The sequence below is a fragment of the Nelumbo lutea genome, chromosome 6 (genome assembly GCF_056320005.1).
Source record: "Nelumbo lutea isolate HS-2025 chromosome 6, American lotus-T2T, whole genome shotgun sequence".
Lineage (NCBI taxonomy): Eukaryota > Viridiplantae > Streptophyta > Magnoliopsida > Proteales > Nelumbonaceae > Nelumbo > Nelumbo lutea.
This window is the reverse complement of record NC_142689.1, coordinates 3,384,416-3,402,366: the sequence shown is the minus strand read 5'-3', so window position 1 is coordinate 3,402,366 and position 17,951 is coordinate 3,384,416. Positions and strand designations below refer to the sequence as shown.

The following is a 17,951-nucleotide window of genomic DNA, read 5'->3' as shown; positions in this document are numbered from 1 at the left end:
AAATGCCTTAAATTTGTATCCAAAAAATAGGTACAATAACGTGCTCTCTTGTCATGATACAAAGATGTAAAAAGAAAAAAAAAACATTTTGACATCTTAATCATTATGTTTTTCTATGGCACCAAACATTCACAAACAAGCACAGCCATATAAGCAATAAATATGTAAAATAATGTGAATAAATATCAAAATTTCTAATTATTTTGATTAAGACATGTAAGATACACATATTATCAATTATCATTCACATAAAATTCAAAATATCATAGAATTCAACCATTAATAAATAAAGTTTATATACCTTCCAAAGTTCCAATAATAAGGTTAGGGAAGGCAAGGTTTAGCCTAATACCATATGCTACAATTGCTATACGGGTTCTAAATACCAAAACCCATCCCACCCTCAAAATCTATCTTTCAAGATAAAAAATAAAATAAAATAAAAAATTATCACATTGGGGCGGGTAGAGAGTGGGGGTGATCATGGGCTGAGTCGGACCCAAGTTAGGCTTTGCACTTATGATAAGGGTTATAGCTTAGGCTCGGGCCCGGCCCAGGGTTCTGGGCCTGAAACATAAGCCCTAGCCCAAGTCTCTACAGGCCCGAGTCAGGCCGGGCCTGATTTTGGGCAATGTCTTTCATATACAAAACATTACATATCATTTTATATTAAATGACATAATATGCATATAAACTTATTTTATACATTATATAATATAAAATATTATATATAATATAAATTATACATGTCATGCTATAATTATTTATATATCAAATATATAATATAAAGTAAAATAATATGTATAAATATGTAATTATACACAATATGTAAGTTTAATATATATGAGGGCCAACCTGAGCTCGAGCCAGGCTTGAAGTATTAAGCCTAAGCCCAGCCCTAAAATTTACAAGCCTGATGTGGGCCCAGGCCAGGCCTAAATACAAAACCCAGGCCCAAGCCCGAATTTTCCAATCTGGGCTTGTGCCGGCCAAGCTGAAATGATCACCCCTAGTAGAGAGTAGAGACAAATATTGATGGGTAGGGTAAAAATTGCCCTCCATAATCCGGATGGGTACCCCAGTTGTGTAGCCTTATGGCTGCGTTTGGTTGCAATGCAAATGCAAATATGTACACTACATATTTACCTATTTTTTGGTTCATGAATGCAAATATACTTCATATTTTAAATCATTTTTACAATCATTTTGTTTGTTTGAAATCCATTCAAAGGTGTGGGCCCATCATTAAACGCTCCAACTATCTTATGCTACAATGCCTTAATTTTGATAAAAAAATTATCAAAATAATACAAAATTGTATAAAAAAATAAGTACAGTGATAGTGCTAAAGTGTCAGAAAATACATTTTCACCCTAATAATCATTACCCTTTTAGGTATCAAACAAATGCTCACTAACCTAAACCCGAATACATAAATACCCCAGTTTGGGGTTTGTATCGCAAACAATGGAGCAAAACGAAAATCATTGTTATCATCTAAGCCTTTTTGCTATTCCATTATCCATTGAGCATCATATCTAGATGTGCAATTTGGGCTGGTTCAAGTCATAAGATCAAGTTTCATACAAGTAATTTTGAATTCATTATGTGACAACGGATTTGTTTGTAGTGCAAACTGAACCGGATGTAAATTTTGCACCCGGTTCAGTTTTGCATCTGTTCGTTTGTAACCGGAAATTAATTCGGCCCATTCCCTCGTCTTCTCTTTCACTTCTCCTGTTAATCTGCTGCGCCACTTGCTAGGCTGCCCCAAGATGCGCTCCTCTCGGCTGCGCCCTGCAGTTGCCAAGAATGTGAAAGGCGGACGCCCGAGCAACGCCGATCGGTCGTCGTACTTCGCCCGGAGAGAAGCTGCCAAAGTATTGCGTTGCGTACTCCACGGAGACGCTCGGCGTAGGGCGGTTGCTTCCATCAAATCCCTCGTCTACAGCCCTTGTGTCAGAAACAAGAAAGCGACTTTCGCTCTTGTTTGTCAAACGCTCAAGCGTAAGTTATCGGTTTTCCTGTTGGTCTATTCCCATATGCAGTCTTGAGAGTACTGGTATTGGCTAGAGAGGATGTCGCTCGCCGAGTCTGAATGAAACTGCTATACCTGATACATACAGAAAATTTTAAATTATTAAGAGAACCAGTCCGAGACCTCACAGTCGATATGCATGCTTCTGTTTGAAATCCTAACTACTTGAGTGAATTCAGTAACAGTTATTCTCTTTCTCATTATATTTTCAGTGCTTTTAGGTGAAATTATAAGAGGGCAAGTATTGGAGGCCTCCATGTTTAATAAAACGTGTAAGCATTGATGAGCTCTTGGATGTTGAACTATTTTCATCGACACCGTCCAATTAAGATTTAGGACTACCGCGGTTTGTTTGGAAGAATGATACATACTACTGATACTGAGTCAAAGAACTTCCCAAGATTATCTAATTTGATGTCTTTTTGGCACCTATTGTTTCTTTAGGTGGTTACTGCTTTATCTATGTTACGCTTTGCAAGGGATTTGTCTTCCTAGGCATAATCAATTAGTCATATTGGCTCCTGAGCCTCTATAGCTCCATGGCAATGGTTGATGACCACTTGGGATTTTCTAGTTGGAGAGTACATTCTTCCTCTTTGTTCTGATGAAATGGGCTTGACCTTACTTATGCGGTAGTGCATAAGAATTAGTGCTTGAATTCAATTATCTCTATCTCTGAAAGCGTGACAGTCAAGGCCTGTAAGTGGCAGTATCTTGGAGTATCAGGGTATTATAGCTATTGCAGCATTCATATCGTTGGCTTATAGGCTTTAAGTTAATGTACACAAGTTCTGTTCAAGGAGAGTTCATTTATGTGATTCGCTGCTAATAGATGCATTTTGGTCATTTACTTGTGGTTATAAATAATGAAACTTGGTAACTAATTATTATTGTTATCTTTTTTTTTTGTCTCTCAGATCTTCCGATTCTTAAGGATGTTTTAGGAGCTACTACTATATTGAATGGAAAGTGGAAGGTATGTCTGACTGACTGTGTATGCAGGCATTTTTTTTTTGTATTTTAACTGTTTGGTGATGCTTCAATATTGAAATTTACACTTATCTTTTTCTTTTTGGTAAACATATCATTGAGTTATGTTTCCTATTGTTAGTTTCCAAATATCGTTTCTTTCTATCTCTACTACCTGTGCAGTCTATCGAGATCAATTCCAATGGTAACAGTTTTGCTTTCTGTTATTTGATATATATCCATTGCTGGTGATAATATGCTTCATTTTTGCAGAAGCAAGAAGAACTGATATACGTAATCGCATACGATATTCTCTTTGGCCAGGTAATTTATATATTTTCTTTCACATATTGGCTTTAAAGCCAAATCTCATATTTGTTTTCTTTTATTTACTATACATTTAGATATTTTGCAACCTATTTAATGATTTGTTCACTAAAAGACAAGGAACTGTCTCTAACTGCAGTTGGGTTTTTCTATCAGTAACCAGATATATGGATTGCATTGAATAAGAAACCAACAATTACAGTCACGTCAAGTATCAAAAGTGAGGATTTTAGGGAAAAAAACGTTGTAATAAACAATTAAAAAATTGTAAATACAAAGTAAAGACTATCTTGGGGAAGATTTTCCCCAATTATAAATCTGCTCACCCAGGGAAAAAAAACCTTGTAATAAACAATTAAAAAGTTGTAAATACAAAGTAAAGACTATCTTGGGGAAGGGGAAGATTTTCCCCAATTATAAATCTGCTCACCCAGGGAAAAAACCTTGTAATAAACAATTAAAAAAATTGTAAATACAAAGTAAAGACTATCTCGGGGAAGATTTTCCCCAATTATAAATCTGCTTATCCAAGCACCCCTCTAGGTATGCATGATGATTGCGGATCTTCAACTCTATCTGAACAAGATATTTACTCTGGGGATGCTAGGAGTTTAAGATTTCTAATATGATGAAAATATACCAAAAGCCGTCAATGCCATTTATGAACCAGATATAAGCACCTGATATATAAGAACCTCAGATGGAGAAAAGACTTTATCTCTGCTCTAATTATGTCTAATGTCCCCTTTGTTCCTGAGTATGCCAGTAGGATACTACCTTCTGCGATCCTGTAGAGTCCCCCTACTCTTGATGGCCCTGGTTCCCCAAAGAACGGTCATCAAAATTGAGTTTAGCTACTCCTTGGGAGGGAGGACCAATCTTGAGCCATTAGCTGCCTTGCGCTAGAAGAGTGTCCACTGCTGATCAACTGCAAACAATGTCAGGTGAAGTCCTCATCAGTTAATGCTGCATGAGTTGGCTGATGAGAATGAATTAGATATAGCTATTAAGTTTGTCTTGACCTCACCAAAATGCTTAATGGTTCTGATATTTTGAATAATAATTTTTTAATTGATATAAAATAAGTGGTCATGGATGTGTTTAGGAGATATCATTTATCGTCCATACGGTCTCAGCCATAAGGTTTTTCTTTTCCTGGACTCTAAGTGAGACTTTTCTTCCAGCCATAAATATTTGGTGGGCAGTTCTCATTTCACTATACATCCTGAATTTAGTTGCAGCAACACCTATCAAATGCAGAAATCATTATAAGTATTAATATTTTGTTGCTGAGGTCTTAAATGGATTTAATTTTTAATGACATCTTTAATATCTGTTTATTATCATTCCTTTAATAATTGATTTAAATTCTTTATCATAGGCTATTGTGTTGATGGGTGCTGCAGAAAAGTTTCTCCTGCTACAGAAAGATGCTCTACAATCAGCTTTGGCTAAACTTTTAGTGAAGAAAAAAGTGAAGCAAGTTGAAGATTTACTACTTCTTTACCAAACTCCTGGTCTGTGTTTAGACTTCAGGCTACTTACGAGTTAGAGACTATTACTATGGCATACATTTTGCATATTAGTAGACACTATCAGAATGGAAGTGCCTGTTTGTGATTTTACAAAATAATAGTTAAATCAAGATTGTCTTTCATGTATTTTGTGTGTTAAAACTTGGCTTGTCAGAAAGGGAAGCAATGCTTTGTACTCGGAAGATAAGAGTTTTTGTCTTCCTTGCTGTAAAAAGTTTGATATTTCAATGAATTGAATGAATCTGTTATTGATAAAAAAAAAAAAACACTTGGCTTGTCAGCATTGAGCCAAAATAAAAGAAAAAGCAAAATAAACTCAAATTCTTGGGACTCGAATTTAATGATTGAAGTGTTACTGTTCTAAAATTTGGGTCAAGTCCTCAAAAGCAACTAGTGCACAAAACTCGTCAAATTGAGTAATCAAACTGGGTTTTAGTTTATCTTCATTGGAACTCTAAAGTCCAAGGCTGGACAGGCTTGGGAACTCATCACATCATCCAGCCTATATGAACTTCTGAAATGAAAAAACCGCGAAGAATATTTTGCAATCTACAAACCCTTTATAGGTGGTCCCTTGTGGATAACTCTCCACTAATGTGAATGGATTTATTTTTTCAAAGGGGAGATGGTGGTTGATGGTTTAGATATCAAGAAACTTATCTCCCTATTTTGGAAAAGTAAACTGCATTAAACTAACTAGGCTGAGTGTGTTACACTGGTATGTGGAATGAATGCCAAAGTATTCAGGTGTTATGCATGTCAACCTAAATTATGACAAAGAAACACATCACCATCATCCAAGCCTTATACCAACTATATGGGGTTGGCTGCATCAATCCTATTTTTCCATTCCATTCTACTTAAATGACAGAGGAACACACTGCTAAATAATATGAAATTACATGATTAATTCAAAAATATAATAAAAAACGGAAAATTGAATGTTGATTCTTTACTGTTGCATCCTTTATGGTGAGCCCGCACTAAGTGCTTGCTTTTCTGCTGACTTAAGCTTAAAGCTCCATTAAAATGCTGCAAGAAACATCATGCCAAGTACCATGTACAAACATATTAGACTGTTATGGGCCCGCGAATAGAATCTTGTCACGGGTCGGTCCACGGGGAAAACCTCCTGTTTTCCCTTGTTCCTCCTTGCTCTTGATGAACCTATCTTGGCGCCTTAATGGTGATTTGTCCAAGAGATCACCTAACTCTCCTTGCTCTCTTTCTTGACTGAAATTTTCGATGCCTTTATTGAATAAAATCAGCTCCTTAAATAGGAGATTACAAGAGATAAGAGTCCTACTTTTAGGAAGACTCTTTGCTAATTAGGAAGACTCCCTACTAATCTATCCTACTGAACTGATAAGATAAGATAAGACTCCCTTAATTTATCCTACTGAACTGATAAGATAAGAACTGTATCTAACTAGAATTAGATAAGATGAGAATCAACAAATCTTGCCCCCTTTACTGCTGCTGTCGGCTGTGATATGTCTTCCCAATAAAAACATCCACATCAGTATTCCCCTCCTGGACTAAGAGCTTGTCCTCAAGCTCGAATTCAGGATGGTGTCTTGAAACACAGTCAAAAGAATCCAGGATAGGTGGAATGATTTTGCCCTCCTAGATCGGGTTCCAATGAAGAGGGTTCATCCTCATCTTCTTCTTGTTCCACCAGGAGGTAGAAAAGTCTCTTGCACTTGTGCCCTGCTGAGTAAAGTTCATCACAATTAAAACACTATCCCCTCGCCCTACGTTTCGCCATCTCAGCCCTGGACAAGTGCTTAATAGGGGGTGCAACAACGCTGCTCCCCACACTGGGTGCTGATCTGGAATTGTTGCTCGCCAGTGGTTTCCGTTCTTGGTTGGCTGCTAAAAATGGAGACATTCCGAGTGGTTTCGGGGATACCCATGTTGCTGGAGGCCGCCCTATACTGACACTTCTGCGGTTGAGTTGCAGCTTGCCTTCAAAGGCACGAGCCAAATTCATAGCAGTAACCAAATTGGGGGGATTTTGCATCTCCACATCCACCCTCAAGGTTTCTGCTAACCCCGCGGTGAACATGTCAACCTGCTGGTCTGGACGTACCGATGATGCTCTTGCAAGGAGGGTCTGAAACTGACGCTGATATTCAGCCATCGTTCCTGTCTGTTTGAGGTTGATTAGTTCGTCTAATGGGTGGCTTGTTAATGGGGGCCCAAATCTGAGAAGGCAGTAGGATTTGAATTGGGTCCAACTGAGCCCGGGTTCCTCCTGCTCCAATAAAACCAAAGCTGTGCCTCCTCCGTCATGTGGAATGCGGCTAAGCTTACCTTGTCGCTGTCCCCTGTTTGTTGGTTGCGGAAGAATTGCTCACATCTGTACAGCCATCCCAAAAGATCTCCGGTGCCGTTGTAAGAAGGGAACTCCAGCCTGCTATACTTGGGAATGACCGCGGCTACCGGGGCGGCGACTTGACGCTCACCGAACGATTCTGCCGTGTCTGGACAGTGGCCGTTTGTGGTTGCAACCCCTTATGGATTCCTCTCCTTGCTAGAAAAATAGAGCTCCATCATGCACCTTAATTCTCGGACGTCTTCCTTGATCTCGCACACCTCCGTGCTGTTTTCCACGAGCTTGTGCTTCAATTCATGAACCCTAGTCGTCAACTGCTCAAGGTCACCCATGACGCCTTGCTCTGATACCAAATTGTTATAGGCCCACGAATAGGATCTCGTCACGGGTTGGTCTACGGGGAAAACCTCCTGTTTTCCCTTGTTCCTCCCTGCTCTTGATGAACCTATCTTGGCGCCTTAATGGTGATTTGTCCAAGAGATCACCTAACTCTCCTTGCTCTCTTTCTTGACTGAAATTTTTGATGCCTTTATTGAACAAAATCAGCTCCTTAAATAGGGGATTACAAGAGATAAGAGTCCTACTTTTAGGAAGACTCCTTGCTAATTAGGAAGACTCCCTACTAATCTATCCTACTGAACTGATAAGATAAGATAAGACTCCCTTAATCTATCTTACTGAACTGATAAGATAAGATAAGACTGAACTGATAAGATAAGATAAGACTCCCTTAATCTATCCTACTGAACTGATAAGATAAGAACTGTATCTAGCTAGAATTAGATAAGATGAGAATCAGCAAATCTTGCCCCCTTTACTGCTGCTGCCGGCTGTGATATGTCTTCCCAATAAAAACATCCACATCATAGACCCTTTAATTTTGAAGAATCCTGCTAATCTCTGCTGGCTGTGGTGCCAGATTTGGATCAGCTGGTCTGACCATCCTGATTTATTTTTTCATGCTAGAATCCTTCATTGCCTCATTGGATATCCCTTGAGACTAATAAAATTAAAATCTGAATTGGTCAATATTAAAGGGAACAATAATGCATGATAATCTTGATTATCTGTTGACATTCTCATGCATCCTGATTATGATGATGATGATTGTCATTTGGACACTGCTCTGTAAATCTATTATAATATTTGGATGAACTAACTTTTCTAATATCTCTTTGCAGAAGTGACCAAACCTCGTTATGTACGTGTAAATACTCTGAAATTGGATGTTGAAAATGCGCTATGCAAATTAGAAAGACAATACATGGTACTCTTTGGTAACCTATACAATGTAAAGTTGATTATTCTTGGTATTTAGATCTTTGTTGTAGAATATGGTATGTATTCAACTTAAAAACATAATTTATTTTGGAAAGAGCATCTTGAATATTGATTCAATTGTCATTCTGGGGGTTCCTTATCATCCACTGCACTTTCTGTGTAAAACTATTGTTAAAAATAAACGATTATAGAGGGTGCTGATTTCTTGCATTTCTGGCCATGGGGTATTCTCGTTGTATAGTTTCAATTTTCTTGGTTGTATATCCCCGTTGTCTTTTCTATAATTTGATTTATTTACATCAATACAATATTTTTTTTGACAAGTTACATCAATACAATATTTTCTTTCTTCCAAAAAAAAAAAAGACTAGAGTTTTCTTGTAAAATATGGCCATACTAGTAAAATGGCTGGTTAATGGGTGTTTTTTTTTTTTTTTTGGTTGGATGCCTTTCTGGTATAATTGTATGATGGGCTTTTGTTGTGTGGTCATGTAGCCACTGAGGGCTTTCTTTTGTATGGTAACTTTGTATAATGGTTACAAGAAGAGCTGGTTCCTTCTTGATTCATCCTCTGGAGGATTAATCCTACTATCCATTACTAGAGACATTCCCACAATCTATTTCCACCTGCAAGATGAGAGAGAGGTGTTATTAACCTAATTGGCTAATTCTCATTCTTGATATTAATACATATACCTTATTACAAAGGGAGGAGGAGAGGTTGGGGGGAAGGAGGGAAGAAGAGGATGTGAGACATCTTTTCATTTCTTGTTAGGTGGCTACTTTTGTATTTTTGTTTGGCAGTTCAATTTATCTCTACTTAGAATGCAGTACTCCCAGCCTAATAATCTGGAATAGATGTTTTTGAAGTGGCCAAAAATTCAAGTAAAAAAAGCCAAAATCTGCTGGATCTGTATCCTTTTTGTAGTTTGTTGGGGAATTTTGAGGAAAAAAAATAGAAGACTTCTCAAAAACTAATCTTAGAAGAGTGAAGGAATTGTAGCTGATATTGGTAAAATGGTCATGAATAGAAGAAATAGTTTGGAGACATGGTTTAGGGGATTGAATATTCAAATGCTGTATCTTCTATATTTAGAACTAAGTTGTATTGAGGTGTTACACCACCTTGTTTCAGTGGCATTCTTTTTTTATTTCTATTAATAAAATTTTGTTTTGTCATTGAATAAACAAGGATAACCAGAAATTTTGGAACTGCCTATTGTTGTTTTGATCTGGAAGGTTTAGAATTTTCTCAAAAGAGACAATGTAGGAGCTAGGGCAGTTCTACAGCTTTGGCCTTTGTTGGGCAGTTGGAAGTATGGCCAAATAAAGCCTGTTCACAAACAAATTTTCTCCCAGATGTATTTTTCTCTCTGCAAGGTTTCTTTTCTTTCTTTGATGTTTTCATCATGCACAATTGAATGCATTTTCTTGATAGCCTTAATGAATGCTTAATTTTTTTTTTTTATATGTTTGTAATGCTGTGTATGCTGAATAGGCCAGAAAGGACGACATGGTTCCAAACTTGTTGGTACTTCCACCAGGAACTGATTTGCATGATCATCCTTTGGTCATGAATGGAAGTGTCTTTTTACAAGTAGGTTTATTTCAGACTTATACATACTGTTTTTTTTCCTGGGCCTCAAAATTTTATTTCATAAGCACAACTTTTTCTTTCTCATTCCTCTTATTTCTTTTTTTTTTCTGAATCCTGGTCTTGTGTTTTGTGGCTTTCTAGGGCAAGGCAAGCTCCATGGTAGCAGTAGCCCTTAGGCCCAAGCCAGGTTGGGAGGTGGGTTTATGCTTCTCTCAGCTACTTTAGTTCACAATTCACTGGTTTTAGATAGCCAAACTGCCAGATGTTATTGTATGTTAACAATTCAGTAGAGCTAAGTAGCTAATTTGAATTGTGAAGTTTACTAAAACTTGAAGAGCTATATATATTGATTTCCCTTTCTCCTATATTTACTGGTTATTTCGAAGTTGTTTTTCAAGCTCTTATTCACTTTTATAAAAGGTTTTAATTGAAGGTTTTGCCAACTCCATCACTATTGCTTCCAGCATCAACAAGTTTGAAGTTTGCACATATCTACTAATTCAGTTTGTCAGTTCAGTTGGGTTTATGCTTTCCTTGGTTCTATTACTGGTTTTAAATAGTCAAATTGTTAGATGTATATTGTATGTTACCAATTCAGTAGAGCTAAGTACCTAGCTAACTAGTATTCTGAAGTTCACACCTCCTATAAACTTGGGAGAAACATATCTGTACGGATTTCCTTTGGATGAACTAGATTGTTTCTAATGTTGTTTCAAGCTCCTGTTCACTTTTATAAAAAACTGTAATTTACTGTTGATTTCATCATTATTGCTTCCAATCAAGTATTCAAGGATTAAAGTATCGGTATCAAGTATCATATCAGACAACTTGGATACAGATACGCTTTGGAAACGCATGAATATGGACGAAAAATATAGATATGCTAGAGTAACACATAAAAATTTCATAATACATTAATAATATTAAATTTAAGTTCAAATAATCATAAATAATGTATAAATACATGGAAAATGTATATTTTAATGGTGTATATGGAAAAAATATATTACAATTAATATAATATGATGCATAGATTTTATACAATTTTATTGATAATATATCAATCAAGAGTCCAAAATGCAAAACATATTTTCCTATTTTTACTTTATTACATTAACAAAAAGGTAAACCAAATATTAAATTCTCGATGTAAATTAAAATATCCATTAATAATTTATAAAATGTATAATCTCAACTTAAAATCTATCAAATCTATTAAAATTTCTAAGATACATATCATATACAAATTCACAATTTTTTACTTTTAAAATGATTATTCCATTATTATATTTTTATTCCTATAATTTTCTAATTAAAATTCTTTTTTGGTATAAATGTAGATTAGTATATTTGATAGGTTCAATTTAAGATTATATTCTTGAATATTTTGTAAGTACTTTCTTTATTTCCTAAGTAATAAATATGATTTTATGTAATGTAAATTAATATATATATATATATATATATATATATATTCATGTTCAAATTTATAAATTTGAAGTATTAAAATAATTATTCTCCTATTAATATTATGTTTTTATAAATTTTTTGAGATTCAAAAAGTATTTTGATATAAATATGGATTTGATATATTATTTATTACTGTTATTTTATAAAATACTGATTTTAAATATTACTTTTTAATTTTTAGTTGGAGTTAACTGTAATATGTATTATTTATTTGAATTGTATTTATGTAATAAAGAAATAAAAGCTATATTCATTTACTCATAAACACAAAAGGCGGAGTGGCGTGGTGGCTTACAGGCGCAGACGTTAAGCTCTTCCAACTCTTGATGCGAGTTCGAATCCTTCCAACTCTTGATGTGAGTTCGAATCCTTCCAACTTCCTTTTTTAGAGGAGTATGCACATTCGCGGCTTGTGGGTAGCGTATCGTTTTTATTGGTCCGTATCGATATGTATCTGCCGATACAGTGCGATACGGACCCATACACACCCGTATTGGCGGGATACGCACGACTGGCAGGATACATCTCCAGTCGTAGCGTATCTCGTGCCAGACATTAACGGTACCAATACGATACGCTCCGTATCGGACGTATCGTATCAATATTCCAATCCTTGCTTCCAATTATGGTTCAAAGTATCGATACGCCTCAGTGTATTGGCAGAGGCGTATCGGTACTTAGATACAAGCGGAAATAGCTTTTTTTTGTTTTTTTTTTCAAAATTTGGTTTGTGGGAAGATATTTTAGCATATTTTTTATTAAAAAAGAGTGGGGTCCCGAAATACCTGTAAACAGGCGTTTCGGACCCCAAAAGATATTGGGCGTATCATATCGATACTTTGAACCTTGCTTCCAATGTTTTAAAATTGCGGGGGCATAATGCAACTGCGAGGTGTTCCACTACCTAGAGGCATGAGGCATAAGCCTCCCAGACACAAGGAGGACTAAGCCTCCTTAAGAGGAGGGGGATGAGGAGGAAGGAGGAAGGAGAGGAGGAAGAAGAGGAGGAAGAAGAGGGGTAAGAAGAGGAAGGAGGATCTCATTTTTCTTTATTTTCAATAAAAATCTTTTATATTAAAAAGAATGAAGATGCATATCACTAGTTTGCACTTTTCAGATGTCTACTAATCCAGTTTGTCAGCCAAGCTGAGTCATTAGATTGGGGTATTGATGGGGAATGCAAGGGCAAATCCATGTTACCTTCTCCACTGTCTTGTATAAATGCCTATCTGGAATATATACATCAAGTCTAAGCAGAAAATCTTTCCAAGATTGTGATAGTTAAAGGAAGCATAAGCTCAAAGAGCATCTTTAGCTACAGTTAGTTGATTCTCAATGTTATAGAAAGTACAACCTGGAAATTGTAGTAAAAACCATCAATGTGGACATTCTACAATTAAACTGCTCTCCCACATGGTTGCTTTGGTTAGCTTAATCGAATTTACTACAGACATCAACTGCCATATCTAAGGTCCTTGTAAAACGTGTACTTATCACTAATTTCAAGGAACAACTACTAGAGTTGATTTTCATTGCAGTTCTTGTTTCAACTCCATTTTTGCCATTTTAGCTGGGTTTGGATATTGTTACTAATAATTAAAGGCTTTTCATTCAGTTTTGTTGTAGTTGTTTTTCTTGTTTGTTGGTGAAACATCTTCACCATTTCTTGTAATCCTTTTTCTCTCTTTTATCAAAATACTGTTTACTACAAAAAAATGCTCAAGCCATTCTCTCTTTCTTATGAAGGTTCTTGATGCTTGTTCAGCTCCTGGTAATAAGACTGTTCACCTTGCTGCACTCATGAGAGGACAGGGAAAGATAATAGCATGTGAGCTCAATAAAGAAAGGGTTAAACGTTTAGAAGACACTATCAAGCGGTCCGGTGCAACTAGTATCCTTCATGCAAGTAGCTGCCACATATACGTAGTTCCATATTTCTTAAATGCTTTCCTTTAGCTGCTAATATCATAGTTCACTGATTCAGCAAAGACTATATCTGTGGTTTTTTTTTGTGAGAAAAAAGTAAAGTATATTGTATTAGATGTATAATTGGATGGCTGTACATGAGGTGGAGATTCCCCTAAAAAATCTGTGTGGACTGTAAATCTGTAATGTCTAAATTTTTATAGCACAGTTGCACAGAAAGGAGTAAAAAATTATTCTTTTTAGGATGATTGGCATTGTCTGAGATAGTGAGAAACAAGGAATTTCTAGTGATAAAATAAATGGATTACCAGTCTAATAGTCTATACATGTTACTGTGAACTGATCCATAATAGTGGAAACTTGTTTTTTTATGTGTACGAAGGAACTTGTGGACCTTATGTCTGTCCTACCTTCAGGTTTCAGGCACTTTTGTTTAGAGATGGAACCAAGAAATGCTTCAGTTGTTGGCAATGAATTATAACATGTTTTCAAAATGGAACTGAATGAACAAAGTTGCTAAAAAATACTAGAAGTTGTAGGCAGACAAACATGGTTAACCCTTCCTACCCTCCTTATTTTAGGTAAACACCTTCTTATATTGTGCCCTTGTGTAATTGTGCGGTGTAGCATTTTCTCAGACTTCATTTTCATGAAATAGGTGACCATGCATAAAGGATCATTTTATATTTGATAAAAAGAAAGAGATTTCATATATGGAATTTTTCTCCCGTTTTTGATCAATAAGTCTAAAACATCTTACTTCACCCCTAGTACAACTGTTGTCTTGATTGGTTATTTAACTGTCCTGATCTGAGGAATTAAATGTTTATGTTAAATATATGTGGGACATCTCAAATTAATTCCTCTAGTTTCTCCTTGTGTATTTTATGCTGGTTGGTACAGTTCTAAGGTTATGATTTGTAACTTGCAAGTGCTTGAATTCATTTTCTTATTACTTTCCTTTTCCTTATCTTTAAATTCCTTGAGTTTGTCTGATGGCATGGCTCAATTGTTTTTCATACCTTAATCTGATACAAGATGTGGAGGTCTTGCATGCAGACTTTTTAAACTTAAACACGAAAGATCCTCTGTATTCAAAGGTATGTGCTGTATATATTTGTTATTTTCCAGCATTGGCAGTAATCTAATGCTAACTACATCAGACTAGCCGACCCCATGTGGTTGGTCTAAGGCTTGGATGGTGATGATAAAATTTCAATTGGGGGGGACCAAGGATCTACTTGCTATCTCATCATATGTATTATGAGAGGTCAGTACATATATGCAGTTAAAAAAAAATCACAATTGTTGAATTTGGTTGAGAAATATGCATTGCTGCTAGTACATGAAATGGGTTAGATCTTGAGCAGATCCAACTGTATCCAAATACAAATACAAAAAACGTAGTTGAATCCAGGTTGAGATCCTGTCCAGATCAGGTGGTGTATCGATATCCAATCATTTCCCATTCATGTTGGATTATGGGTTGACTTTCCATATCTAGTCTAGATTGCTATTTGAATCTAGGTAGGGTACACATTAAAACGCTGATCTTCTGAAGATCAAACATGCTCATTACAGGTATAGAGTGAAGTGGAACTGGGATTTCTCACTCCACCATAATGTTTTGGTGATTTTGATGACCAGACCTTCTGAAATTTAGAGCATCTTGTGTTTTTTTATCCATCATACTTAGAGTGTTCCATGGTAGAACTGTGCCAGTCACCAGTCTTTTGTATATTTGAATCATGCTATATGACCTCTCTGACCCGGGGGTTCACCAATTAGTATGATTTTGTTTTTCAAAACAAAAACATCTACTACATTAGCATTAGCCACAGTTGTTTTCCAAGTCATGGCATTTTCCCTCTTTGCTGTGGTGACAATTGATTTTTGTTTTAAAAAAAATAAAATCATACACTCCCAATTATGTTGCAATCTGTGTGTTTATTAGTTTCAAATAGACATTAAAAGTAAAGTCACTAGGTTAATTTTTCAGGCCGAAAAGGAAAAATGATGAATACATTGTGTCATTCTCTTATACATACTCTAATTAACAATGTCATGTACCTTTTACAGGTGCAGGCCATTCTCTTGGACCCTTCCTGTTCTGGATCTGGGACTTCTGCTGACAGATTAGATCATTTACTCCCCTCATATACCGCAGGTCATTATCTGTATCTTCTTCATATGCTTTGTAGTTGTCTATTCCATTATATAGTTTTACTTATCCTCAAGATCTTTTCTTTCCAGTTCTAATGAGCAGTTTCTGATGCACAATTAACTGGACCATCTGAAAACCACTAATGCCATAATTTTCCTTTCTCTTGCCTTCTTTTGTATTGCAACAAGGTTATTCTGTACTTGATTTCAGAGCATCAATATATTGTTCAAACATCTAATTGAAGGTATCCATGCAATTCATTGTTTAGCTATTTCTGTGGTGGTTCCTTTTTAGTCCATGAATCTCCCTTCTTAATAAATAGACCTTGTCCTACTGATAAAAAAATAAATAAATAGACCTTGTCCTGCTACAATTGGGGGAGTGAATTTCTTTTTACATTCCACAAAGAATATAGAGAAGAAAAAGCAGCTCACATTCACAAACAGCTTACATCATGATATCAAAAATTCAAAATACCGTATATATACCAAGAGTCCTTTCACCAACTTCTCTTATTTCTCTCTTGTGATTATTTATTTTTAAATTAAATTTTTAAAAATGTCATAAAGACACTTAAGTCTTAATTTTCTCTAATAAAAATCCATCATTGCTTTCTCTAATAAAATCATTCTCAGCCCCCCCCCCCCCCCCCCCACCCCATCACCACTCCAATAATTAATGTTAGTAACATCATCCCTCCCACATTTCCTTTTAAATCTCTCTGAACCTCTTTTTATTCTCCCTAATAAAGCAAGGGTATAAATTAGATAGGTTGGGTCAGGTTAAGTGCCAACACAAACCTGACCAAATTTCTAGTCAACCCCATGCATTGCATGGATTTACTTTACCTGCTAGTTGAACCATATGCAAGAAATAACTATATATTAAATAGGATCTTTGTTGTTCAAGTTTCATATTTTGTTGTAGCTGGTCTTTACTTTTTCCATTTACATAGGTCAAGCTGCTGATGTTGCTGACACAGAAAGGGTGAATAAGCTTGCTGCCTTTCAAAGAAAAGCTCTAGCACATGCATTATCTTGTAAGTTCAATTTTCCATGGAGTTCCCTTGAAAATATCTGTTTTGGATGTTTGTTGTGAACAATTGGTTGTATGTGTATTTTGGCTATATTAGGAAAAATCAGGGAATGGAGCAAACAAGAAAATAATTATTTATAAATAGTTGGCTCTATTTAGCTGGTATTTTACTCGCAAAAACAAACTAAAAACTTTGCCTTTGGCTGCCGGCACTTGCTTGATCTGTAGGATTAGCTGTATTTGTAGAGATAGTAGGTATTGACAAATGACATTTCTGGAAAATTTTTTGGTTGCCTTCCAGTCTTTACTTTTATCTGAAGAACTTTATGAAAACTCATCAAAATAAAACAAATTTGGAGATATTGTGTTTGGAAGCTTGGGGATTTAGTTTGATTTGAACTTTTATATAGTGCTTCGTGAATTTCATGGAATCATGGTGGCACTGCAAGAGCTTTACATAAAAAGAAAAAGAAAAAAAAGAACAAAGAGGAGTTGAGAACATAACCAAGCCTTATATTAGAAGGTAGAGAATATAACGAGATTTATTTGATTTTTACAGTTCCAGCAGTTGAGAGAGTGGTTTACAGTACCTGCTCCATTAACCAAGCAGAAAATGAGGACGTCATTAAGTCAGTTCTTCCACTGGCTGCATCCCATGGTTTCCAACTGGCTACTCCCTTCCCTCAGTGGCCTCGCCGTGGTTTTCCAGTCTTCGAAGGATGTGAGTGTTGTTCTAAAGCAATCATATGTCAACGTTTTTTTTTCATGATTCTATTATCATATCGAAACTATCTGCAGCTGCATTTTCTTACTGCAAACTTTTTTGTTCTTCCAGCTGAACATTTGCTTCGCACTGATCCAACCATAGACATGGAAGGCTTCTTTATTGCGCTATTTGTCAGGAAGAATGTGATAAATGGTAATCTAGAAAAGCAGAAGCATAGGAAACCTTCAAAAACTACCAGAACTAAAAACCCGTTCAAGAATGGATCATGGACCTTCCTTCACCAACGTAGAGGCGGAGGAAACTCGTTACGTCCGAGAAAGAACGTTAAAAACAAGAAGAGAACTTCTACACCCTTACTTTTCACTAGGATGTCTCAAATCATGTTGTATCCTCCCGTTACTGGGTGGGGTAGAACTGCACAAACTACTCATTTTGTACGCAGGCGGATTCATATCAAATGATTAATGCCACCTGACTTTTGAGGAAGTCTTTTGTTACGTCGAATCCATAGAATTTTCACTGTTAAGAAACTCATCGTACGGTT

At 36.0% G+C, this 17,951-nt stretch overlaps 1 protein-coding gene across 2 annotated transcripts; it reads left to right on the top strand.

The window, feature by feature from the left end:
• The first annotated feature begins 1,616 nt into the window (after nt 1–1,616).
• On the top strand, nt 1,617–17,941 carry LOC148846870 (S-adenosyl-L-methionine-dependent methyltransferases superfamily protein). Of its 2 annotated transcripts, none has more exons than XM_088950625.1 (13): nt 1,617–2,007; nt 2,956–3,014; nt 3,281–3,331; nt 4,716–4,851; nt 8,389–8,474; nt 9,987–10,085; nt 10,227–10,280; nt 13,302–13,446; nt 14,520–14,581; nt 15,561–15,648; nt 16,601–16,684; nt 17,240–17,401; nt 17,516–17,941. In XM_088950625.1, the coding sequence occupies exons 1-13, from the start codon at nt 1,776–1,778 to the stop codon at nt 17,866–17,868; spliced, it is 1,611 nt and encodes a 536-aa protein (XP_088806751.1). In that variant the 5' UTR covers nt 1,617–1,775; the 3' UTR covers nt 17,869–17,941. The 2 variants fall into 2 exon arrangements, with proteins under 2 accessions (XP_088806751.1, XP_088806750.1); XM_088950624.1 differs by having other exon boundaries at nt 1,693–2,007; nt 14,469–14,581.
• Nucleotides 17,942–17,951: the final 10 nt, after the last annotated feature.